At 38.0% G+C, this 27,109-nt stretch overlaps 1 protein-coding gene across 6 annotated transcripts in view; it reads left to right on the top strand.

Moving 5' to 3' along the window:
* The window catches only part of ITPRID2 (ITPR interacting domain containing 2), a 96,402-nt gene extending 77,822 nt beyond the window's left edge, over positions 1-18,580 (top strand). For 3 of the 6 annotated variants that reach the window (XM_061433699.1, XM_061433710.1, XM_061433689.1), the window contains 9 exons: positions 1,055-1,143; positions 2,857-4,065; positions 6,181-6,258; positions 6,337-6,464; positions 6,839-6,989; positions 8,090-8,155; positions 8,827-9,291; positions 16,731-16,847; positions 17,416-18,580. In XM_061433699.1, the coding sequence (XP_061289683.1) occupies positions 1,055-1,143; positions 2,857-4,065; positions 6,181-6,258; positions 6,337-6,464; positions 6,839-6,989; positions 8,090-8,155; positions 8,827-9,291; positions 16,731-16,835 (2,291 nt within the window). In that variant the 3' untranslated portion in view covers positions 16,836-16,847; positions 17,416-18,580. The remainder of the gene's footprint in view (positions 1-1,054; positions 1,144-2,856; positions 4,066-6,180; positions 6,259-6,336; positions 6,465-6,838; positions 6,990-8,089; positions 8,156-8,826; positions 9,292-16,730; positions 16,848-17,415) is intronic. The other 3 variants (XM_061433731.1, XM_061433720.1, XM_061433741.1) reach the window with 2 other exon arrangements.
* The last annotated feature ends 8,529 nt before the right edge of the window (positions 18,581-27,109 follow it).

Here is a 27,109-nt window from a genome sequence, read left to right as displayed (position 1 = left end):
TGAAATGTCATCCTCAGTAAATGTAACAGCTGTAAAGTCTCCCCTACTATGGTGCTCACAGTGTAACTGGGCATGTAATCATGCCTACTGTGCTTAGTTGGTTTTTTTAGTTACTTAAAAAAATTTTTTTTAGCTTATACTAACCAGGAATGATAAAAATTAACAATATTACCTTCTAGTTGAACCTATGTGATTTTCATTCAGCTAAGAAATAATTGTTTCATAACTTACAAATGTTTGCAGCATTTGAAACATCAGAGACATTTAAGTTTTCTTGTATATAAATTATTAATTTGTTGGCCTTAATTGTATTTTTATTTTCTTATTGGGAAGGTAATAGGTGTTTTTAAATACACAGAATTTTATGTATTTATTTTCGGTCATGCTGGGCCTTTGTTGCCACACACAGGCCTTCCCTAGGTGTGGCGAGCAGGGGCTGCCTTATAGCGATGGTGCGTGGGCCTCTCACCCCACTGGCCTCGCTCGTTGTGGAGCACAGGCTGTAGATGCACAGGCTCCAGGGGTGTGGCACACGGGCTCTAGTCACAGACTGCGTAGTTGTGGCCCGTGGCCAAGCTGCTCCGTGGCGTGTGGGGCCCTTGTGGACCAGGCCTCACACTGTCTCCTGCATTAGCAGGTGGACTCTTTACCACTGAGCACCAAGGAAGCCCGTACACGTTTTATACACTGCACTTAAACTTCTGATTTCACCTAAGTGTCTTTACATATTTTATATAATGAAAATGGTTTATTTGGGACTTTAATTTTTATTAGAGCCATTTTTCATTTCAGCAGGTTGTTCTCCAAGGATAAGACCAAAATACATGATAATTAGTGCTTAATTTGCAACACTGAGAATTTCTGATGTGATTCAGTTTTATTTGAATTCAGGTCACTTCCTATGCTTTGAAGCCACAATTTGGCATAAGTGATGCATACTTTTCTCAGAAAGAGTCACTGTTGTGTACCATGTATCTTTTGGAAATCATGTGATAAAGGTACTCACCGAAGTCCTATATAGCAGTTTTGTATAACTGCATTTCTTTTTTGGTAGATCAATTATTACGTACTGCAAGTCAGCACTCTGATAGCAGTGGTTTTGCTGAAGATTCGACAGACTGCCTCTCGCTTAATCATCTTCAGGTAATATTTCCTATCATAGTAGGCGTTATGATTAACTTCTTTATATTTAGGTGATTTTTCACTGTCTATATATTCAAGAGAATCTGTGCAATATTTATTTTTCAAATGATAGCATCTGTATCCTAGAGTTTTAGTCTTATTATCTGACCATTTGTCTATAAATGTTAAGTTACACTAATTATTCATCTTTCTCTGACTGAATATTTAAAAACAACAACCAAAAAAGCTTCTTCATTTTTGAACCACCAATAAACAGAGTATTTTAATCCTTAACCTATTTTATTTTTTTTTAAATTTTCTATCATCATTGTATTTCAGTGAGAGAAAATGAAAGTGTTAGTCAGTCAGTCTTGTCTAACTCTTTGCTACCGCATGGATTTGCCAGGCTCCTCTGTCCATGGAATCTTCCAGGCAGGAATACTTAAGTGGGTAGCCATTCTTTTTTCCAGGGGATCTTCCCTACCCAGGGCTCGAACCCAGGTCTCCAGAATTGTAGGCAGATTCTTTACAATTTGTGCCTGTATTTCAGTATTTTATAATAATTAATAACTAACTAAAACTGTGGTTTCATAGCTTGCTCAATATTACTTGACTTTTATGCTATAGTGTGTTAGATAATCCAGAAGACAGGCATGTCTTAAACTGTTCTCAAGGAACTTATAGTTTATGTGTGCAGTACACAATGTACGTGAAAAGTGTTTTAAACATCTGTAAGGAAATTTTAAAGAAAACTGGAATAAGAGAAAAAAAGAACCTAAAAAAGTACCTTAGAAACAGCATTTAAGGAGTAGACAGTGAGAAGTTTCTAAGGAGACTAAGAATAATCCAGCAGGCATAAAAATTGAGAGATGGAGGAGAAACTTTTAAAAGGAGAGCTGTAGCCATTGGAGTGAAAAGATGAAAATTTGTTTAATTCTGAAATTGAGTACTTAAGTGAGTAGTTCTGATGCATTGAATGAGAAGTGTGATTGGAGAGTAAATCAGTGACAGAGAAGATATGAATTATGTTCTTTTTTCAAATAAGGATGATAGCTAAGGATTACAGGTCTTTTTGTCTTTTTTATACAATAATGATTTAGGAAAGTTGTTTGGCTAAGAGAAGGCTAAGAGAAAGAGAGCTTGATGCAGAAAAGTCTGGGATGAACCTGGAGAAATACCCTAACCTTTGAGAGGAGGTGGTCAGAAGTATCGATTGGAGGGATTCGCTTTGAAAAGAGACACAGTTTTCTTTCAGAATGGAGAGGAGGGAATGATGGGGTAAGGTACAGGGAAGTTTGTAGGTATTGAGGAAGAAGTTAAGACATTTTTGTCCGTTTTCTCTGAGTCAGTGTCCTATGTTGGAAGGAATGGAGTGCTTATTTGCCCCGTCATGTCCGACTCTTTGCAGCCTCGTGGAATGTAGTCAGCTAGGTTCCTCTGTCCGTGAAATTTTTCAGGCAAGATTACTGGAGTGGGTTTCCATTTCCTCTTCCAGGAAGAAAAGGAGATGGGTGTTGAAAGGGGGTATTTAAGGAAATTAGTAAAGATCTGGAATACTCTTTGTGAGAAAGCAGAGTTGTTGATCAAGGACACTGAGAGCAGTTTAGAGCAGCACCAGGGCCAAAACCAAGGTGGGAGACCCCGAAAGTGAAGAAGCCTCACAGCAGTTTGGTATTTTGTTAATGCTACTACTTATTTGAGTTCCCCATCCTTCTACCTGTTTTCCTTTCACAGGTTCATGAGTCCTTGCAGGCCATGGGGAGTAGTGCAGATAGCTGCGACAGTGAGACAACAGTCACATCATTTGGTGAAGACCTTGTCACACCAACAGTGCAAGACCAGCCTTATTTTAATGAATCAGAGGAGGAGTCTCTTACGTGTCCTCAGATAGAAAGAGAAAAGGCAGCAACAGTTGCTGAGAAAAGGTCAGATGGCCAGGATTCCCTCCTGTGCCAGACTGTTGAGAACATAGGACATCAGCAGTCCACCTGGAGTGCAGGGGATCACGCTGCTGAAATTACTGAAAGGAAAGAGGATGTGTCTCCAGCACAGCCTGTGGAATTACTAAGGGAAGCAAGTGCTGAAAGTGATGTGGATAAAAGCAGCGAATGTGAATTTGTCCAGTATACCACCCACCATATTCTTAAATCATTGGCTTCTATTGAAGCTAAATGTGGTGAGAAAGGGGCTGAAAATACAACGGGGTCTCCCTCTTCTGTGGACAGAGTTAATACAGCTTTACAAAGAGCGCAAATGAAGGTTTGTAGTCTGTCTAATCAAAGAGTGGGGCGTAGTTTGATAAAGTCAAAAGATCTGTTAAAACAGAGGTACCTGTTTGCAAAAGCTGGCTATCCTCTAAGGAGGTCTCAGTCTTTACCAACCACCTTGCTGAGCCCAGTAAGGGTTGTGTCATCTGTCAATGTCCGGTTGTCCCCTGGAAAAGAGACCAGATGCAGTCCACCATCCTTCACCTACAAGTATACACAGGAGGAGGAACAGAGATTAGAGAAAGAAGTGACTGAGCATGATGGTCAGTCTTCTGTCAAATCCACTATTTTCATCTCTCCGACGTCTGGGAAGAAAGAAGCCAATGCCCCGAGTGAGGTGACGCGGCTGGAGGAGTGCCATCAGCGGAGGACTCCGGCCTGCTCGCTGCCTGCTCCAGCGCCTGTATCTCAGTCCACCTGCTCCCTTCACTCTCTCCACTCGGAGTGGCAGGAAAGGCACCTGTGTGAACACATGAGAACTCTGAGCACTCACAGTGTTCCCAGTGTAGCAGGCGCCGCCTGCAGTGCCTTCCCGTGCCCTCTCGGATGTCCTTACTCACACAGACATGCTGCCTCCCCTTACCGAGCGTGCTCTGTGAACCCCCCTTCTGCCATTGAGATGCAGTTGCGAAGAGTGTTGCATGATATTAGAAACTCACTGCAGAATCTTTCCCAGGTATGAAACCAAGTTTATCTTTCTTACTCTTGTTTTCTTTTATTGGTCTGAGTACCTTGTAATTCACTGGAAAGCTAGGAGCCATCAGACATGAATCACCTCAGCCTCATTTTCCTACATCCTTAAATTTATCTGTACTTTCCCCCCCTCCACCCCCCGACCCCCGCCCCAGCCTCTTCCTTCCTAGCTCAAGGGAAAAGCTGTAACTAATTCTGAACAAGGTGAATGTCTCTGTTCACAGTCTCCTTCCCTTCTGGAGAGGAGATTTTGTTTTTTTAGGTGTCCTCCTTTCTTTAGCCTCTATCCTCCATTGTCTCTGTCTTAGTCAAGTTGTCTTTGTCATTAAAAAAGAAAACTTCTCAAGCGCTGTCCTTTTCTCTTCCATCTGACAGTGTTCACCACTTCTTTCTAAGTTTTCCTCCCTTGGCTTGTGTGGCCGTGTGTTCTCCTGGTTCCACTCGTTGCTCTCTGACTAAGCTTTTCCTTCATCTGCTGACTCCTGATGCTGGTCTCCTGGTACAGAATTAGTCTGCTTCCACTGGGTTAAAAGAAGAGAAAAAAATCAGGTAAACGTGTGGATCTAGTCTATATGTCTTGTCACTTTTAAAGTCCCTGCTCTCAGATTTGTTAGTGGGATGGGAACAATTTCCAAAATAAGTTTTGAGAAGTAAATTGTTGGTTTGCCTTTCACATTTCCTTTCTAAATCTCTTCCTGAGCTACTTAGATTAGGCAGTTGAGGAATGAAGAAAATGACAGTGTAATGTAATGAACGGGGTGTTCAGCTAAGAGTCGAGAAGCCTAGAGTGTATATGATACGTTCCTTTTCATGATGATGTAGTAGACAGGAAGCCCCTTTGACAGTAAAAATGAAAGTTGGAAACCTTTCAAGTTATGTAGTAAAACACACTTTTAAGTAGCGATTTTATCCTCATGATGATTGTCTTCTACTAATGATTTTCAGTCTAACCAGAAAGTGGGTGTCTCTCTTTCCTCCTTACAAAATGTAGTTCTGTCTACAAATGAGAAATTAACCTTTGAGCTGCAGTTACGGGAAGCTGGGGATTCCCAGGGTCCTGTCCACCTACACCTTCATGTTCCACCTGCCTAGACCAGCTTGTTCTGCTCGAGATGTGGTTTTCTCTTCAGTGTTCATGAGTGACTCTGCTGATTTCCCCATCCTCAGTCCACCCCACCTCAGGAGACAGGTGCTGTGTATCTCCTGGCCTCTGCCTGTGTCTCCAGGCCCACTCCCTGTAAGCATGCTCCACATAACATGCAGGCTCCTGCCTAGGTGTGTGTCCCTAGCTGTCTGGTTTTTTTTTTTTTTTAACACATGCCACATTTTTTTTTTTAACCTGGGATGGCCTGCCCTTGCCTTTCTTCACCTGACTAAGTCCTGTTTACTGTTAAGATACAGCTCAAGTGTCACCACTGTCGAAAACACTTAACCTAATCTGGATTTTTGATTGTTTTCATCATAGCAGTCCCCATACCAACCCCAAACCTAATCTGGATTTTTGATTGTTTTCATCATAGCAGTCCCCACACCAACCCCAACCAATATTATGTATATATTTCTACTTCTGTTTTCTCCTTGTTTCTTCCTCTGTGAGAATGCTTGAAGGCTGGGAATGCCTTCTATCTTCCTTTTATCTTTTTCACTACCTAAGGGGTGCATAGTAGATACTCAGATATCTAAGAGTGAATGTGGTGATTGCTTGCTACTTTCTTCAGCCAAGTCAGTCATTTCTGTCATCTCAGAATGACATTTGCTATTGCTTCTGTATTTCTGAGTTTTGTTTTTATTTTTCTACTTTCTCAAGGCAAGAAGGAGGTCCTGTAAGACATATTAATAGATTTAAACTATATGTGTTCCTTTGCCTCTTTCCTGTTCCAAATACACTGACTTATAACTACAACAGATAGGAGTAGTAGGTGGTACTGGTGACTGATTTATTTGATTTCGGCATACAACATGAAGTGGTTTTAGGTTTTGTTTTATGCCCCAAAGAGAAACATATGTACTCCCCAAATTCTGCCTTTTTAACACCTTAGATGATGTGGAAGTAGTCACTTTAACATTGCTTTCTAATCAGACTTTCACTCTTTTGAAGTACCCTATGATGAGAGGACCTGATCTTGCTGCTGCTCCGTATAGTACTCAGAAATCATCTGTTCTACCTCTTTATGAAGTAAGTAGTTACTTAAATCCTTGTGTTACAGAATAATTTGTGTGATTTAGAAGTTAATGCTCTTATATTGCATTTTAGAATACTTTCCAGGAGCTCCAAGTAATGAGGCGGAGTCTGAATTTGTTTAGAACGCAAATGATGGATTTAGAATTGGCAATGCTGCGTCAGCAAACCATGGTTTATCATCATATGACTGAGGAGGAAAGGTAACAGTTCATATGTCTTAACGTTGACTTAAAATATTTTTCATTCTAAAAAGCATTTTAACTTTTTTTTTTCTTGGAAGCTGACTTTTATTTACACTGCTGTGTACCCTTTATCTAGTCTGTGAACCATTGTAAATAAAATTGGGCACAATGTTTTGCTAAGTAAACTTCTCTGTCTTCGCTGAACTGAGGAAGACAGTGGTTGGAATCTGTTTCTTATTGTCTGGAATATTTGTGATGGAAGCTAGAGGAAGAAAAAGCAGTTATAATGGTTATACTCATTGCAGACGCTGTTGTGCTAATCTATAGAACTTGGAGTTTCAGTAACTTCCAAAAGCTTGTGAGAGTTGTGACACTGAGTTTCCTACTAATAGGTATGAAGTTGATCAGCTGCAGAGTTTGAGAAATTCAGTCCGAATGGAACTCCAGGACCTGGAGCTGCAGCTGGAGGAGCGCCTGCTGGGGCTGGAGGAGCAGCTCCGCCCTGTGCACTTGCCGTCAGCCTTCCGCCCCTCCGCACTCATGGTATGCTTCCTCGGGTTGTCACGGTTTTTTCACTCAGAACTTGTTAATAGCGTTCCACACAATTTAGGACAAATGCCTTAATTTAAAAACAACATATTTTAAAAATGGCATTAGAGACATGCCGTGTTTAATGAGTCTTTCTGACAAATCAATGGAATGTGTAAGTTGTGGTTAACTTCTTAAATATTTAGCATATTTATATATATATAAATATATTGAAAAATCATAATTTAATAATAGAGAATAAAGAGCAATGCAAAAATTTAAGGATTTTAAAGGAAAAATGATAGTAGGTTAGCATATGACTAATTTAGATGTTACTCATTGTGTATAACTGAAGAACACACACATATGTATTTCATGTAACCTTTTCCCCCACCCTTTCTTGCCTTTGAAAAAATACTGTTCCCTTTACATTTTTCCTTTATTTTGGATCTTTTCCATTCTGTATGTTTTTTGAGGAATCAAATAAGATCTTTGTAAAAGCAGAAAAACCTGTATACAAACAAAAATAGAGACAAACACTCTCTCTCTCTATTTTGTACCACTATTCTTACTCCTAATGTTCCTTTTCATGCAATCTGAACTTCAACAATTGTATTCTTATTTTTGCCAAAATCTTTCAGTTGTAGAATATATTGTTTTGAAATGTTGAAACAGTGAATTCTTCTCTTTGTTAATTGAACATAACTGATTTTGTTAAAAACAATTGCATGAACACACACGTATATATGCACACATAGCAAGTAGAGTAAGAATGTGTGTGTGTGTGTATATGTATATGATATCACAGACTATGCATATCTTGTCAATGAATATCTCATCGGCAGTTTTGATCTATTTGATCTCATCAACAGTTTTGATCTATTATTCTGAGAAATGTGCATTGGTGAGATCAGAGAATCAGAACATCTTCTATGCAACCTTCAGTCACAGTAACACATTTTATAGGATCCTTTGACAGCTGAGGCTGACTTTTGTGACATAAAGGACTGCTTTAGAGTAAAAATAATTAGCTCATTTTATTATAAAGCACTTGCAATTTGAAAAAACACACACATATATCATATATATATATATATATTGTTTTGCTTTTTCAGGGAATGTGTGGCAGTAGAAGCGCAGATAACTTGTCATGCCCTTCTCCATTGAATGTAATGGAACCAGTAAGCCTCTTTCCTTTTAAATCACTGGGGAAGGGAATGATATCATATTTGATAAACACACAGTTTTCCTAATGTAGATGAAAAAAAAATTTAAATACAGAATTTGATAAGTTAGTTAATTTGATTAGAAGTGAGTCTGGCACTTCTTGAAGTCTGTTGCCATCTTTGGCCACTAGAAAGCCAGTTAATTGCAATAATGATTTATCTTCATGGCCTAAAGGAAATAATGCATCATAAAAAGTAATTTATATTTCAGGAAATGTGCTTTCACAGTCTGATTCCAGGTTCTTTAGGTAATTGGATCTTTAAGATGACTACATTTTGAACAAAGATTGATTTTTATTGTATTTTAAATGAATTAGTTCATTTGAGGGCATTATGAGTTTTTTTTACTGGTTACTTTTCTTTGTAAGTAATTTGGACACCCATGTGGAACCAAGTAAAATTTCATCCAGCTATAGCCTAGTTAAATATTTTATGGCTTGATCTCACTGCGAATTTTAATTTTTCTTGCTGTTTTTGCAAATGAAATTGAGTAGTAACTAAATGAGTGCATTCGAATCATGTCTCTACAAGTTAAATGATTTGGGGCAGCATTGAGGATATTAATCTTCTTTTAACTACGAATATTAATTTAAAGAGAGAAGAATTACAGTTTTTCTGATCTCTAGGTCACTGAACTGATGCGGGAACAGTCATACCTAAAGTCTGAATTGGGCCTGGGCCATGGAGAAATGGGATTTGAAATTCCTCCTGGAGAAAGCTCAGAATCTGTTTTTTCCCAAGCAACATCAGAGTCATCGTCTGTATGTTCTGGTCCCTCTCATGCCAGTAGAAGAACTGGAGTACCTCCTATTGACTCAGTGGGCAAACCCAAAACCCATCTGGTACCAAGCAAGAAATTATTCCGAGCATCGGTGGCCCTAACACCAACTGCTCCTTCTAGAACAGGCTCTGTGCAGACACCTCCAGATGTGGAAAGTTCTGAGGAAGCTGGAGCAACTGAAGAAACCTCAGAAGCTGTAGGACCTAAATCTGAAGTGGAGGAAGAACAGGGAAAAGTCTCATTATTGCCAGCTGCTGAGGAAGTGCATAAAAATGTGGAGCAAGATGAGTTACAGCAAGTCATAAGGGAGGTGAGTAAAATCTATGCTTAATTAATTTATTTTGAATAGGTTTTATTTTAACATTAATTATGTATAAGGTACTCCTTTGATTCACTGTATTCAGTAATTTTCCCATTGATCTAGCTCATGTCTATTGTGTTTGTAATGCTGTTTCTGCAAATTTCATACTCCCATGTGAAGTAATTGCAATTCTCTATATTCACTCTGGTGAAGAAGGTATGTGCGGGTTTCAAAATAGGTGAACATGTGACGAGGACTTTTGACCTCTGTTTCCACCTTTGTAAAATTAAGGATTATAATTTAGATCTCTTCCAAGATTAAAATCTGCCATTTTATAATGTCAGTTGAGATTTTAAGAAGTATGAAGCATTTAATCTATTTGGTTTAGTGAGTAGAGACCTATAGAAATTATGTAAGTCATTCAAAGATAGAAATATAGAATTAAAGTTTACCTTGTGTGATTAGCAGTATGCAGACCTGAAACATTTAGCAATAGTTCTAGGTTACCGAAAGGACTGCAGAAACTTAGGAGGACTAGTAATCAAAGGCAAAATGTTTCAGAAATTAGTAAAATAGTTGCTTTTGACACCAGGATCAGACAGTAAGGAACAGTATGGATATCATTTAAAAAAGGAAACTGCTATAGGTACATATTTATGTATGACTTTGTTTTTTCCTTTTCTCAAATTACATTGTGTCTTCGGATGCAAAATTCAGTAGAATGCATAAGATAAAAATTACACGTGTTGAATTTATTTTTTTCATTCTGTCCCTGTCTTAAGAATAACTCTGAGGAAGAACTGTAATTATTCATAGTTCTTTCCAACTGGGATACTAAAATCCATGATAAAAAGGATCATTCATTCTTTCCATTAGTAAAAAGAATAGCCTACTGTGTTTTTAAAAAAAATGGTTTACAAGTGTCTTAATGAGTACCTGCTCTGTAAAGGAGAAAAGAAAAATGGATGTAAGACCATGAAATCCTTAAGCTTAAAGTCTAGTAGGAAGGTAAATAGAACTAACTCAGGGAATAGTTGAAAAATCATACAGAAAAGCATTTAGTATAATGTATTGAGAAGTAAGGATTTAGAAATGGAAAATACTGAAATGAACCAGAGAAATAAGAGTCAGTGGCTCCTTTTTAATCTTTGTACTTCCAATAAATTCAGTAATGTGAATGTAACACATTTTTAGAATTAATTTGTGAGTAACATTGAACAAATTTTTAGTGGTTATAGGTCAAGAATGGTGGCAGCAATTCGCAGCAACATGCATGGACCTAGAGATTGTCATACTGAGTGATTAAGTCAGAGAAGGAGAAATACAGGATGACATCCCTTGTATGTGGAATCTATAAAGAAATGATACAGTTGAACTTACTTACAAACAGAGAGAGACTTGCAGACTTAGAGAACTGAACTCATGGTTGGCAGGGGGAAGGGAGAGGGGGATAGTTAGGAAGTTTAGGATGGACATGGACACCTTGCTATATTTAAAATGGTAACTTTGTAGCACATGGAACTCTGCTCAATGTTATGTGGCAGCCTGGATGAAAAGTGGATACATGTATATATATGGCTGAGTCCTTTCACTCTTCATCTGAAATTCACAACATTGCTAATGGGCTATACCCAGTACAAAATTAATTTTTTTTTTTTTTTTAAGAATGGTGGCAACATACCAAAATGTTTTTTTCAAATGAGCCATTGCTTCTCTGGGTCCAAAGATTAGTTTATGTATGAGGTGCCATCATTTACAGCTGCATGACAGTAGCTTGAGAAGTACCTTGAAAATAAAGTCAGTTTTGCTTTATATGACATTAATATATGCATTCCTAAAAATCACGCTATGCAGATTTGTGTAGTAAAAACTACAGAGCTCATGGGGAAAATAGTATTAGAAGCATAACATTGAAAACTTTTGTCAGTGACAGATTTTTGAAAAGATGAAAACCTAATAAAAACCCTAACACTGTTTTGTTAAGAAATAAATGCTACAATAGTGTGACACTGCCTTGAAAAAGACCTGAAATTTGCTTCTGGAATTGGATTTTGGAAGGGCTGCAAAATAAGTTACTTGTGAGTTACTGTGACGTGGTAGAGGGGGGTGATAATGAAATCTAACAGAAATTGTAATGCCAGGTGCAGACAGGTGTGCTTCACAACACAGTGAACTAAGACATCTGGTAGCTGTTCAATGTTTGCGCATGTTGGGTGCTCTGTTCCTAGGTTCAGCTGGCATTCAGACAAGTTAACACTTAAAAAACAAGCATTCTGTCAATAGCAGAAGACACTGCATGTATGTAATTTCTTTTCATGACGTGAATTACCAACTTGAAATTTAAAACATCTTAATTCTATTAATTTATTTGTCCTATAAATGTAATTATTTTGTAGGTTGGTTGTATCTGGCTACTCTTTAGCAGGCTCTGTACATCCACCTTGCTCAGTTAGTTAGGTGTGACTGATGGTGTTTCACATCAAAGATCAATTTTTGAGTAGAACTAAGTAATTATTTTTCTTCATAATGTATTTGTTAACTGAGGAAATCAGTTTTAAGGTACTCCCTTGACACAAAATGTGGTATTTTTGTTCCCTTTAGCTTGCTTTGGTTTGAAAAACTTCCTTGGAAACTGGACTTTATATACTCATTTGGCACAAATACTCTTTTAATGCATACTTGAGTCCTCATTTTTAATGTTGCTAATGGATGGCCTGATGTGTGCTATAAGTGATTTCCTGATAGCTCAGTTGATAAAGAATCCACCTGCAATGCAGGAGACCCTGGTTTGATCCCTGGGTCAGGAAGATCTGCTGGAGAAGGGAATGGCTACCCACTCTAATTAATATTCTGGCCTGGAGAATTCCATGGATAGTCTGTGGGATCACAAAGAATCAGACAAGACTGAGTGACTTTCACTTTCACTTTCAAAGCATCCCTAAACCAGAACATTGATTTTTTGGGGCTGGTAGAACTTAGCATATATAGAAAACTTGGTTGTTCCCATCATACTGTGGTGGTGCTAGAGAATTACTTAATCATTTATAAGAACCTCCCTATTAAATATGGGAGATTTTATAATTTGAAGGACTGACATGTGAGACAAATGTTTGAAGAATTTTTCAGAATTTGTTACTGTTAATTAGAAACTTCCTGATTCAGAATTTGACATAGTTTGGAGGAACTTTAGCTTAACACTGACCCTTTTAAATGTCTCCAAAGAAGAGCTTACCAAGCAAATTGTATAGTAGATGAAACAGGGCATAAGAGGAACATTGATGTCCTTAAAAAAAAAAAAAACTTTTGAAGCACTTTAAAAGCATATGTTAATGGATAAATTAGTCTAATGTCATCTATAATTTTAAAAATCATTTGGGTTATTATCATTTTAGCTCAGTTACAATGGTGTTCTGTTAAACTTTGCAAAATATTTAAATTCAGATTAGTCTTGATTCTGTTCATTTAAAATGGGTAATCTTTTCCCTTAATGTTACTGAATTCCAGTTTTTTTAAACTCTTATTGTATCAGCTACCAAGAAAAACAGAATTGTCTTCCCAGCAAATTCTGGGTCCCTAACCCCATAAACAAAGCCATTATTCAGGAAGGGAAGATTTAAGCTTGGGTTGAACAGTTTTGCAGGTGAGGATTAAGCATGTTTGGCAAACACTTTTAGGGAAGTTTTCTTATTGCTCTCATGGGTGCATGAAAACAACGATGTCTGTCAGGCCTTTGTTTCCATTATTTCACCATATGTGAAGTTTTTTAAAAGAATGCCTTCATTACTTATAATACTGATACAGTAGAATTCTTTTGAAAGAGAACACTGAAAGAAAAAGTAAGTAAAAAAGATAACTTAATAGAATAAATGAGCATGTGTCCACAGAAGCAAATTGAACAGAATTAAATGTCAGAGTATAAAGATAGATTGCTCTGTATAGAGTTTTCTTCTTTGTTCATTGACGTTCCTAGGCTTGGTCCATGCCTCTGAGTAACTGTATTTCATCTGGCACACTTTTGTATGTATTTTGGTAACTACACAGCTTGCCTGTGTCCTTACTACAATTCTGTTAGTGATCTCTGTAATAATGGCTGCCGCACAGGAGGCACTCAGTAGAGGCTAATAAATGGATGTGTTGTCCCGCACTTTAGGCTTGCTGTCATCTTGTTAATATGCCAATGTGCGTTCCTTGATCTCAAGGAGTCGGTCTTCAGTGGATATTACTTTTTGGAAGTTATAAAATGGACTTCACCATCCATTCCACTGATTTTCTCACTACTTATCCTTCCCCACCTCTGTAACGTGGGAGACTTTGGAACTAATTTCTGTGTTCATACATTTGTTACTTCAATAAATAATCAAAGGCATTTTGTCGTTTTCCAGTGCTTATATGTAGTCCTTTTTTTTTCACTTTCTGTTCTTTTTTGTGTGTGATACTCTTTCACTCTCTCATTGATGGCATTTATTCAGACATTCATTGAGCATTTACTGTGTGCCAGAACACACTGATAAACTTCCATTTGAGTGCACCCCTTCCATTCTGATTCCCTTCTGCTCTCTGACTAGTGGGGACTATCTTACCAGCTAGGCTTCTTTCTGCTCCCTCTCTTAAGGTGCTCTTGCTACTGCTTTCATCCTCACTGTTGTCTGCAGTTGGCCTTACTTTTTCATCACTATGTTAAAATTCGCTATTCTCTGATAACTTTTTCCTCTTCTATCCCATACTAGTCTCTCATTTTTTATTCTGTTCTTACATCATTAATGAGTTAACAGTTTTTCCTTTTTAATATTTTATGAAATGTTTGTTCTGAGCACACATAGATAATGACATCCTTGGTAGAGACTTTTTATGTTTTACTGCAGTGATGTCTGTACTTATCCCTACCCTCCAAATGTTGGCATACTTTTTTGGTTTGTAGATAATACTTTGGGCTAGTTTGTTTTTGAATGATGAAGAATGAAAAAGAATTTTTGAGTGAAGTGTGATGAGATGTGCATTGGACAACAGGACTGAAAGACTCTGCTAAGTCATCGTCTTTTGTAAATATGGATTTACAGAGGATCTAATTTAACACACTGCATTTGTACTTGTATGCTGTGGCAAAGAAATTCTGGTATCATATTTGTGTCCAATATATATTTGTTTAAAAAACAAATCTGAAGGACTATGAACTTAACAGACCTTTGATGTTTAAAGTTTAGAAGGTAAAATGAGAAGATTTTATTTATTTAAATATATTTCAGTATAGATAGTTGGTAGTTAAGGAGCATTTGTCTCTCTGAATATTTATGTATCAGTTCAGTTCAGTCGCTCAGTCATGTCCAACTCTTTGCGACCCCATGAATCGCAGCACGCCAGGCCTCCCTGTCCATCACCAACTCCCGGAGTTCACTCAGACTCTTGTCCATCGAGTCCGTGATGCCACCCAGCCATCTCATCCTCTGTCGTCCCCTTCTCCTCCTGCCCCCAAATCCCTCCCAGCATCAGAGTCTTTTCCAGTGAGTCAACCCTTCACATGAGGTGGCCAAAGTACTGGAGTTTCAGCTTTAGCATCATTCCTTCCAAAGCAATCCCAGGGCTGATCTCCTTCAGAATGGACTGGTTGGATCTCCTTGCAGTCCATGGGACTCTCAAGAGTCTTCTCCAGCACCACAATATATATATTCTGTAACGTATATATTGCATGACATTATTACAGAGCCATTTTTGGAAAGACTTCCATTGAGATGTGTTCAGGATGTACTTAGGAACATTTTAGGAAAGAGATCAGGCTGGCAGGAAACTGAAAATGTAGAATTTTTAAAAGCTGGTTGAGTGTGTCCTGAGTGCTGGTTCGGGAAGGCATTACCAGTTTATTTGAGGAAGCACACATGTAAAGCCTTCAGGGGGCTACTCAGAGCTGATGCACTGGGCTTCCCAGGTGACTCAGTTAGTAAAGAATCTGTGGCCGATGCAGGACATGCAGGAGCTGTGGGTTTGATCCCTGGGTCTGGAGGATCCCTTGGAGGAGGAAATGGCAACCCACCCAAGTATTCTTGCCTGGAAAAATCCCATAGATAGAAGAGATTTGTGGCCTGCATTCCATGGGGTCACAAATCAGAGAGAAAAAGATGTAGGTGTGCATGTGTAGTGTTTGGGCATCTGGAGAAGAAAATCTCGAGGGAATTGTCATTGCCTCTAGATCTGTTTGCGTTTTCTAACAATAAAATGACATGTAAATCCTCATCCAAAGCAAAATTTTCAGTCAGGTGACAAACCGTACCATACAACTAAATATTGACTTATTTAGAGTTTATGGTTGTTTTGGTGGTGGTGTTCAGTCACTCAGTCGTGTCCGACTCTTTCCTACCACATGCACTGCAGCATGCCAGGCTTCCCTGTCCTTCACCATCTCCTGGAGCTTGCTCAAGTTCATGTCCATTGAGTCAGTGATGCCATCCAACCGTCTCATCCTCTGTCTTCCTCTTCTCCTCCTACCTCAATCTTTCCCAGCATCAGGGTCTTTTCTAATGAGTCAGCTCTTTGCATCAGGTGGCCAAAGTATTGGAGCTTCAGCTTCAGCATCAGTCCTTCCAATGAATATTTAGGGTTGATTTCCTTTAGGATTGACTTGTTTGATCTCCTTTCTGTCCACGGGACTCCCAAAAGTCTTCTCCAACACCACAGTTCAAAAGCATCAATTCTTCCATGCTCAGCCTCCTTTATGGTCCAACTCTCACATCCACACATGACTACTGGAAAAACCATGGACCTTTGTTGGCAAAGTGATGTCTCCGCTTTTTAATATGCTGTCTTAAGTTTGTTATAGCTTTTCTTCCAAGGAGCAAGCACCTTTTAATTTCATGGCTACATTTACCATCTGCAGTGATTTTGGAGCCCAAGAAAATAAAGTCTGTCACTGTTTCCAATGTTTCCCCATCTATTTGCCTTGAAGTGATGGGACCAGATGCCATGATCTTAGTTTTTTGAATGTTGAGTTTTAAGCCAGCTTTTTCACACTTTTCTTTCACTTTCATCAAGTGGCTCTTTAGTCCCTCTTTGCTTTCTGCCTTTAGGTAGATAGACATTAATTTAAAAGAAAAACAACATAAAAGTGAACATAATATTTAATCAGTTCTTTTAGGTTATTTTGTGTCATAGGCTAAATTATCTATGAAGCTTTAACATTTGTTAATGCTCTCAACTTGAGAATTGTGTTATTTTGTAATGGAGTTATTTGAATTATGCTAGACAAGATCTCAGAACATGATCTGAGTTTGAGGATAGATGGATGTGATTCCCTGCTCTCTCTCTCTATTTCATGAAGGATTTACACAAAGATTTAGTTTTCTCTGTAGTTTAGCTGACTGTAGAAATTAAATGTTATTTACTTGTTTTTTCTGATAACAGAATAAAATGGATTATAGTGATACTGTTAAGTTCTCGTTTTCTTCTTTTTTCCATTCTAGATTAAAGAGTCTATTGTTGGGGAAATCAGACGGGAAATTGTAAGTGGACTTCTGGCAGCAGTATCTTCAAGTAAAGCATCCAATTCTAAGCAAGATAGTCACTAATGGAATTTATAGGTAAATTTTTCTGAATTTCTTTGTTTAGCTAAATGTAACTTAGTACTTAGTTTTTAATGCTTTTTCTTAGTATATAGGTCTGTTTCCCTAGCTAAATTTTTATTTTTAGGAAGTATGTAATATGTTATTTTACAGTGTGAAAACCTTTTATAACCTCATTTAAAGTGTAAGTGATTCAAATCTCATAATCTCAAACCTCCAAGTTATATTGATATTTTATCATTTTATTGAAATTTCATTATAGTAAATAAATTCTGGAATTGGGGAAATTGGGACCTTCAAACCTGAATTTTGATAGCACTGCCCTGATTATAATATTACTTCAAATGGATGAAGAATTCAAGCATGCATGCATACCAAGATTTCAAGATTTAATCATAAATTTTTAGTGTCTTTTGTTTCTTAAAGAAACATATCCCATAGATCTCATTGTACATAGTACATTAGGTCTCATATCTAATCATGTCATAATAGATAATGGAGAATCTTTATTCTCATCCTTCCTTTTAAAGACTTTTCAGTAATAATTGAAAAATGCTTAATTTTTACTTTTCTTCCTTTTTTTAAGGTTTGCGTGGGTCCTGTTAGCTGCGTGATACTGGAGTTATCAAGGATATACACTGGTGGGGGTGTCATTTGTGCTTCAGAAGATACTTGCTGCTGAGCTGGGCTACTGTATACAATGTTTATTTCTTCTGTGCATATCTTTTCAAAAAACATAGAAACATAGGCACTTTGCTGACTTTATTTCTTTTCTAAACTATCAAAACCATAGCCATTTGAAAAGCCTAATATTTATTTGTATGTCAGTATTTTCCAGTTGATTGCCTAGGTAGAATTAATTTTAAAACTTGAAAACTTCCATAATTAACCAACTTATAAATAACATATTTCTTCAGACTAGCTTCTTAAAACACTGACCTCTATGAGGTATTTACTGTGCAATAACTGATTCATTTTTTGAGAGCTTGAAACAACCAATGATACTCCCTCCACTGCTGTTAATTAGTGTCACTTCCAAGAAGAAAAATTATCCTGTTGTAAAAACTGCTTTTAATTCTTGAGGAGGTTACTAATAGCAGTAGGATAGAATTTATGTTACCTAAAACTACTTAATGTTCTTACACTGTAAGCATTGTTATTTTACCCAAGACAATTGTAATTTTATTGTAGCTTATGTAGTTTGGGGATTTTTGTTTGTTTGTTTTTTTGGAAACATGTCTTATGTTAAACACTATGTACTTTTTGCATTGTCCAGACTTCTTTATTATAAGGACATGTTTCTTCTTTTAGACTAAATAGTAGATTATTGCCAAAATAATGGGGCCTGTGACTTGAATGGATAGAAATGAATAAGCTGGTTTTGTTTTTTCATAATGGAAGTAATTTAGATTTTTGTTTTCTCATAAACAAATTTTAATTCATTCTTAACCAGTGAGAACTGTTTGTTTTATGGGGGGGGAAAAAAAAGGAAGGTAGTTTCCTATTTGGTTTTATATATGTTAAATAAATGTGTAAAGTAACAACCAGATGTTATTAGAATTATTCTTTAGCATTTATAATTTTCAACTCCTATTATATTTCTTTGTGTGAAATTTTAATCAAAAGTGGTTGAGAGGTTAACAATATACTTTGAAAGAATATCTAAAAGGTTTTTTAAATGTTTGAATTATCACATCACACAAAGGCTGATTTCTAAAAAAAAATTAATAAAGTATTTATTTTGCCTAACATGTTTTTAGTGATTTATTTTCTTGAACCACAACATGAAGAATTTGGATTCGATTTGATAAGTAACAAGACCCAAAAGAATTGGAGCATATAATCTATTAGGCTAAAATTCTCTTTTCCTGAAAAGGCATCTACGATGCTTTCAAAAATGTGGTTAATACTAGACCACCATGGAGAAAGAATGCACACTGATGCCTCTTGGTCTCATCTAGTTCTGTCGTCTTAATTATTACCATCTGAGTCAAAAATTTTCTTTAAACTGTACTGTTAAGCTACAAAGAACAGACATTAAAATACTACTTTATTCTCTGGCCAAATTCAAATTCAGCAATTTGACTACCCAATTCTAATAATAGTAATGATACATATAAACCAAGCACTGATATTAATACTAATATTAATACAGATATCAATGATTTTTAACTAATCAGCTTTGTAGCCACTAACAGTTCTTTTCTGACTATATAAGAACCCAGAATTTGATAATCAGTATTAAATAGCTTGATTCAATGGGCAAATCCCTTACAGAGTTGGCATGTAAAATAAAATGAACTCAAGCACTATCAGAGTTTCATGTTGACGCCCATGTAAAGCTTGTGTACTCAAACATTTGAAAGCTACTGTATTCAAGCCACCTGCTAGCTGCTGAAATGAATGAGAGGGGGTCTAAATGGAAGAACAGGGCACCTTTTTTTCCTGAATGGGTAAGTTTAGAAGTACCAAATAAAAAACATGAAAATCATAAAAAGAATTTGCAGGAGGGAGCCTGGGATGGTTGGAGATGTAAGTCTTTACTAAGAAGACCTAGTTTCAGTAAAGTCTTAATGGGAAATAGAAAGGATGGAGTTTAAGTAATTAAGAATATTTTAGTTCTTGTTGTTCAGTTGCTTAGTCATGTCTGACTGTTTGTGACCTTATGGACTGCAACAGGCCAGGCTTACCTGTCCTTCACTATCTCCCAGAGTTTGCTCAAATTCATGTCTATTGAGTTGGTGATGCTATCCTAACCATCTCATCCTCTGCTGTCCCCTTCTCCTCCTGCCTTTAGTCTTTCCCAGATCAGGGTCTTTTCTAATGAGTCAGCTCTTCCTATGAGGTAGCCAAAATATTGGAGCTTCAGCTTCAGTATCAGTCCTTCCAATGAAATATTCAGCATTGATTTCTTTTAGGATTGACTGGTTTGATCTTGCTGTCCAAGGGATTCTTCAAGGGTCCCAAAATTCGGAAGCACCAATTTTTTGGTGCTCAGCCTTCTTTATGGTTCAACTCTCACATCTGTACAGGACTACTGGAAAATCCACAACTTTGACTCTATGGACCTTTGTTGCCAAAGTGATGTCTCTGCTTTTTAATACACTATCTAGGTTTGTTATAGCTTTCCTACCAAGGAGCAAGCATCTTCTAATTTCGTGGCTGCAGTCACTGTTCACAGTGATTTTGGACCCCAAGAAAACAAAATCTGTCACTGCTTCTACTTTTCCCCTTCTATTTGCCATAAAGTGTTGGGACAAGATGCCATGATCTTAGTTTTCTGAATGTTGAGTTTTAAACCAGCTTTTTCACTCTCCTCTTTGATCCTCATCAAGAGGCTCTTTAGTTCCTCTTCACTTTCTGCCATTAGAGTGGTGTCATTGGCATAACTAAGGCTGTTATATTTCTTCTGCCAATCTTGACTGCAGCTTTTGATTCATCCAGCCAAGCATTTTGCATGATATACTCTGCATACAAGTTAAACAGTCAGAGTGACAATATACAGCCTTGACATACTCCTTTCCCAATTTTGAACCAGTCCATTGTTCCATGCTTGTTTCTAACTGTTGCTTCTTGACCTGCATACAGGTTTCTTAGGAGACAGGTAAGGTGGTCTGGCGTTCCCATCTCTAAGAATTTAACACAGTTTGTTGTGATCCACACAGTCAAAGCCTTTAGCATAGTCAGTGAAGCAGAAATAGATGTTTTTCTGAAATTCCCTTCCTTTTTCTATGATCCAATGGATGTTGGCAATTTGATCTCTGGTTCCTCTGCCTTTTTCTAAACTGAGCTTGTACATCTGAAAGTTCTTGGTTCTTGTACTGTTCAAGCTTAGCTTGAAGGATTTTGAGCATAACCTTGCTACTAACAGCATGTGAAATAAGCGCAGTCATAAGGTAATTTGAATAGTCTTTGGCATTTGCCCTTCTTTGGGACTGAAATGAAAACAGACCTTTCCCAGTTCTGTGGCCACTGTTGAATTTCCCAATTTTGCTGGCATAATGAGTGCAGCACTTTAACAACATCATCTTTTAGGATTTAAAATAGCTCAACTGGAATTCCATCACCTCCACTGGCTTTGTTCATAGTAGAGTTTGCAAAGGCTCATTTGACTGTGAAGTCCAAGATGTCTAGCTCTAGGTGACTGACTACACCTCATTGTTATCTGGGTCATTAAGACCATTTTTGTATACTTCTGTGTACTGTTGCCACCTCTTCTTAATCTCTTCTGCTTCTGTTAAGTCATGCTAATGAGTTCTGTCCTTTATCGTGCCCATCCTTATATAAAATGTTCCCTTGGTATCTCCAGTTTTCTTGAAGAGATCTCTGGTCTTTCCCATTCTATTGTTTTTCTCTATTTGCACTATTCACTTAAGAAGGCTTTCTTATCTCTCCTTGCTATTCTTTGAAACTGAATTCAGTTGGTTATATCTTTCACCTTTTTTAAGTGGAAGGTGGACAATACTGAATTTCAATTTTCAATTTTGTTCCTTTGGAACAACAACAAAAAATTCTCATGAAATACCACTTAGAGTAATGCTTCTATATTTCTCCACGCATGGAAATAGAATTACCTGAGATTTTGTGGAAATGAAGATTTTGATTGCGTAGGTCCTGGTCCTACTTTCTTGGCTCCACATTCCTGCATTTCTAGAAGCACTCAGGAGAAACTGATGCTTCTAATCCATTAACTGTACTTTTAGTAGCAAGGATTTATATTAGTAAGTCTTACTACCTATCTGCTAGTTACTTTGGAGAGAGAAAGTTGTGTTAGGTAGGTAGAATAAGGAAAAGGAGTCCAAAATTGCGGTGGCTAAAAGACAAGGAAGGTCTGAGGACCAGAGTGAAGACTTCAGGCAGAACAAACAGAACAAACAGCACTCCTGGCTAAGCCCAATTTGCATAGGGCAGGCCCAGGTGGAGGAAAAAAACATAAAAGGAGGAGCCAAAGCGCTCTCTCATGGACTCTCTCTCCCACGTGCGTGCGCAATTTTCTTTCTCTCTCTCTCTCTCACTTTCCTGCTATCTTCTAAATAAAATAGAGCTGTAACACTGATTTGCCTAAGAGCTGTAGCACGGTTTGTCCAAGACCCAAGAGCTGTGATGCGCCGAGGGCTTTAATGTCCGTCGCTCCAAATCTTTGTTGTGACGAGACAAAGAACCGAGGAACATACACTCGCGTGACAGTTGGTAAGCAGGAAAAGGAATTTTTATATCCAAAGATATGTCAACTTAGAGGCCATCTTCAGGGAACTTTTCATTATAGCCCAAAGGTAGTAACTGGAAACAAATGTATACCAAAACAAGATAAGGATACTAAAGAAAATTACAGCCCATATCTTTGATGAATATGGATACAAAAATTCTCAAGAAAATATTAGCAAACCAAATCCAACAACACATCAAAGACCATGACCAGACTAGACTCATCCCAGGGCCACAAGGATGGTTTAAAACAAACAAATATGATACACCATATCAACAAAAGAAAAAACCCACATAATCATCCCAATAGATACAGAAAAAGCATTGGATAAATATCAACACCATTCATGATAAAAACCTCTTACCAAATTGCATACAGAGGGAACACAGCTCAACAGAATGGAAGCTACTTATGGCAGACTCTCAGCTGATATGATACTTAATGGTGTGAATAGCTGCTGCTGCTGCTAAGTCGCTTCAGTTGTCTAAGTCTGACTCTCTGCAACCCCATAGATGGCAGCCCACCAGGCTCCCCCGTCCCTGGGATTCTCCAGGCAAGAACACTGGAGTGGGTTGCCATTTCCTTCTCCAATGCATGAAAGTGAAAAGTGAAAGTGAAGTCGTTCAGTCATGTCCGACCCTCAGCGACCCCATGGACTGCAGCCTTCCAGGCTCCTCCACCCATGGGATTTTCCAGGCAAGAGTACTGGAGTGGGGTGCCATTGCCTTCTCCAGAAAAGCTGATAGTCTTCCTGATAAAATCTGGAACAAGGCAAAGATCCCCCAGTCTCACCACTGCTATTCAATAGTACAGTATTAGAAGTTCCACAGTAATCAAGCAAGAAAAAGAAAGACAAAGTATCCAAATTGGAAAGGAAGAGATAAAATTCATTATATGCAGACAGTCAAAGCTATGGTTTTTCCAGTAGTCAGGTACAGATGTGAGGGTTGGACCATAAAGAAGGCTGAGCAGCAAAAACCTGATGCTTTCAAACTGTGATGTTGGAAAAGACTCTTAAGAATCCCATGGACAGCAAGGAGATCAAACCAGTCAATCCTAAAGGAAATCAATGCTGAATACACATTGGAAGGACTGATGCTGAAGCTGAAACTCCAATACTGTGGCCACCTGATGAGAAGAGCTGACTCACTGGAAAAGACCCTGATGCTGAAAAAGACAGAAAGCAGGAGAAGAAGGGAGAGATGGAAGAGGAGATGGTTGGATGGCATCATCGACTCAATGGACATGAATTTGAGCAAACTCCAGGAGATATTGAAGGTCAGGGAAGCCTGGTGTGCAGCAGTTCATGGGATCACAAAAAGTCAGATACGACTGAGCAACTGAACAACGACAACAATATGCAGAAAATATTACATTCTATGTAGAAAACCCTAAAGACTCTACATTCAAAGTACTAGAATGAATAAAAAGATTAATCACAGTAGCACAGGATACAACATTAACATACAGAAATCTGTTGCATTTCTTTATACTAACAATGAAATATCAAAAAGATATAATAAAACAACTGCTTTTGAAATCACATCAAAAAAAAAAAAAAAAACAGCTTAGGAATAAACCTGACCAAAGAGGTGAAAGACAATGCTAGAAATAACCATAAAACATTAATAAAAGAAACTGAAGATGATTCAAAGACATGGAAAGAATTCCAAGCTATTGGATTGGAAGAATTAATGTTAAAATGGCCTTAATACACAAAATGATCTACATATTTAATATGATCCCTATCAAATTATCCATGACATTTTTCACAGAACTATAATAATCCTAAATTTCATATGGAACCATTTAAAAGACCGAGAATTGCCAAAGCAATCCTAAGGAAAAAGAACAAAGTAGGTCACATACTCCAGACAATCATACAAAGCTACAGTAATCAAAACATCATGATCTGGCACAAAAACACACATATGGATCAATGGAACAGCATAGAACCCATAAATAAACTTACACATTTATGGTCAATTAATCTTTGACAAAGGAAGCAAGAATATACAATGGGAAAAAGAGGCTCTTCATCAAGGGGGGTTGGGAAAGTTGGACAGTTCAGTTCAGTTCAGTCACTAAGTCATGTCTGACTCTTTGAGATCCCATGGACCAGCACTCCAGGCTTCTCTGTCCATCGTCAAATCCTGGAGCCTGCTCAAACTCATGTCCATCGAGTCAATGATGCCATCCAACCATCTCATCCTCTTCCGTCCCCTTCTCCTGCCTTCAACGTTTCCCAGCAACAGGGTCTTTTCCAATGAGTCAGTTCTTCACATTAGGTGGCCAAAGTATTGCAGCTTCAGCTTCATTGTCAGTTCTTCCAACGAATATCAGGACTGATTTCTTTTACAATTGACTGTTTTGATCTCCTGGCAGTCTAAGGGACTCTCAAGAGCTTTCTCCAAAACCACAGTTCAAAAGAATCAATTCTTCAGCACTGAGCTTTTTTTATGGTCCAACTTTCACATCCATACATGACCACTGGAAAAACCATAGCTTTGACTATGGTGACATTTGTCAGCAAAGTAATGTCTCTGCTTTTTAATATGTTGTCTAGGTTGGTCATAGCTTTTCTTCCAAGGAGCAAGTGTCTTACTTTCATGGCTGCATTCACCATCTGCAGTGATTTTTCAGCCCAAGAAAATAAAGTCTGTCACTGTTTCCCCATCTATTTGCCATGAAGTGATGGGACCAGATACCATGATCTTAGTTTTCTGAATGTTGAGTTTTAAGCCAGCTTTTTCACTCTCTTCTTTCACTTTCATCAAGAGGCTCTTTAGTTCTTTTTCACTTTCTGCCATAAGGGTGGTGTCATCTTCGAATGTGAGATTATTGATATTTCTCCCAGCAAAGTTGTTTCCAGCTTGTGCTTCCTCCAACCCTGCATTTTGCATGATGTACTCTGCATCAAGTACATCAAGACCATCCCCAAGAAAAAGAAATGAAAAAAAGCAAAATGGCTGTATGAGGAGGCCTTACAAATAGCTGTGAAATGAAGAAAAGTGAAAAGCAAAGGAGAAAAGGAAAAATATACCCATCTGAATGCAGAGTGCCAAAGAAAAGCAAGGAGAGATACGAAAGCCTTCCTCAGTGATCAGTGCAAAGAAATAGAAGGAAACAGTAGAATGGGAAAGACTAGACATCTCTTCAAGAAAATCAGAGATACCAAGGGAACATTTCATGCAAAGAGGGGCACAATAAAGGATAGAAATGTTATGGACCTAACAGAAGCAGAAGATATTAAGAGGTGGCAAGAATGCACAGAACTATCCAAAAAAGATCTTAATGACCCAGGTGACCGTGATGGTGTGATCACTCACCTAGAGCCAGACATCCTGGAATGTGAAGTCAAGAGGGCCTTAGGAAGCATCACTACAAACAATGCTAGTTGAGGTGATGGAATTCCAGTTGAGCTATTTCAAATCCTAAAAGATGATGCTGTGGAAGTGCCGCAATCAATATGCCAGCAAATTTGGAAAACTCAGCAGTGGCCACAGGACTGGAAAAGGTCAGTTTTCATTCCAGTCCCAAAGAAAGGCAGTGCCAAAGAGTGAATGTTCAAACTACTGCACAATTGCACTCATCTCACATGGTAGTAAAGTAATGCTCAAAATTCTCCAAGCCAGGCTCCAACAGTACATTTACCATGAACTTCCAGATGTCCAAGCTGGATTTAGAAAAGGCAGAGGAACCAGAAATCAAATTGCCAGCATCCATTGGATCATCAGAACAGCAAGAGAGTTCCAGAAAAACATCTATTTCTGCTTAATGACTATGCCAAAACCTTTGACTGTTGTTTCCACAACAAACTGTGGAAAATTCTGAAAGAGATGGGAGTACCAGATCACCTGACCTGCCTCTTGAGAAATCTGTATGCAGGTCAGGAAGCAACAGTTAGAACTGGACATGGAACAACAGACTGGTTCCAAATTGGGAAAGGAGTACGTCAAGGCTGTATATTGTCACCCTGCTTATTTAACTTCTATGCAGAGTACATCATGAGAAACACTGGACTGGATGAATCACAAGCTGGAATCAAGATTACTGGGAGAAATAATCTGTAACCTCAGATATGCAGATTACACCTCCCTTATGGCAGAAAGAGAAGAGGAACTAAAGAACCTCAGGATAAAAGTGAAAGAGGAGAGTGAAAAGTTGGCTTAAAGCTCAACATTCAGAAAACTAAGATCATGGCATCTGGTCCCATCACTTCAAGGCAAATAGATGGGAAAGAGTGGAAACAGTGACAGACTTTATTTTGTTGGTCTCCAAAATTAGTGCAAATGGTGACTGCAGCCATGAAATTAAAGATGCTTACTCCTCGTAAGAAAAGTTATGACCAACCTAGACAGCATATATTTTTTAAAATTTATTTTAATTGGAGGCTAATTAGCTTACAATATTGTAGTGGCTTTGCCATACATCAACATGAATCTGCCATGGATGTACATGTGTTCCCCATCCTGAACCCCTTTCCCACCTCCCTCCCCATCCCATCCCTCTGGGTCATCTCAGTGCACCAGCCCTGAGCACCCTGTCTCATGCATTGAACCCGGACTGGCATTCTGTTTCACCTATGATAATATACATGTTTCAATGCTATTCTCTCAAATCATCCCACCCTCGCCTTCTCCCACAGAGTCCAAAAGACTGTTCTATACATCTGTGTCTCTTTTGTTATCTCCCATATAAGGTTATTGTTACCATCTTTCTAAATTCCATATATATGTGTTAGTATACAGTATTGGTGTTTTTCTTTCTGGCTTACTTCACTCTGTATAATAGGCTCCAGTTTCATCCACCTCATTAGAACTGATTCAAATGTATTCTTTTTAATGGCTGAGTAATACTCCATTGTGTATATGTACCACAGCTTTCTTATTCATTCATCTGACGATGGACATCTAGGTTGCTTCCATGTCCTGGCTATTATAAACAGTGCTGCAATGAACTGGGGTACACGTGTCTCTTTCAATTCTGGTTTCCTCAGTGTGTATGCCCAGCAGTGGGATTGCTGGGTCATATGCCATTCCTATTTCCAGTTTTTTAAGGAATCTCCACACTG

This window comes from Bos javanicus, chromosome 2, assembly GCF_032452875.1.
Source record: "Bos javanicus breed banteng chromosome 2, ARS-OSU_banteng_1.0, whole genome shotgun sequence".
Lineage (NCBI taxonomy): Eukaryota > Metazoa > Chordata > Mammalia > Artiodactyla > Bovidae > Bos > Bos javanicus.
This window is presented reverse-complemented; position numbering and strand designations above follow the sequence as displayed.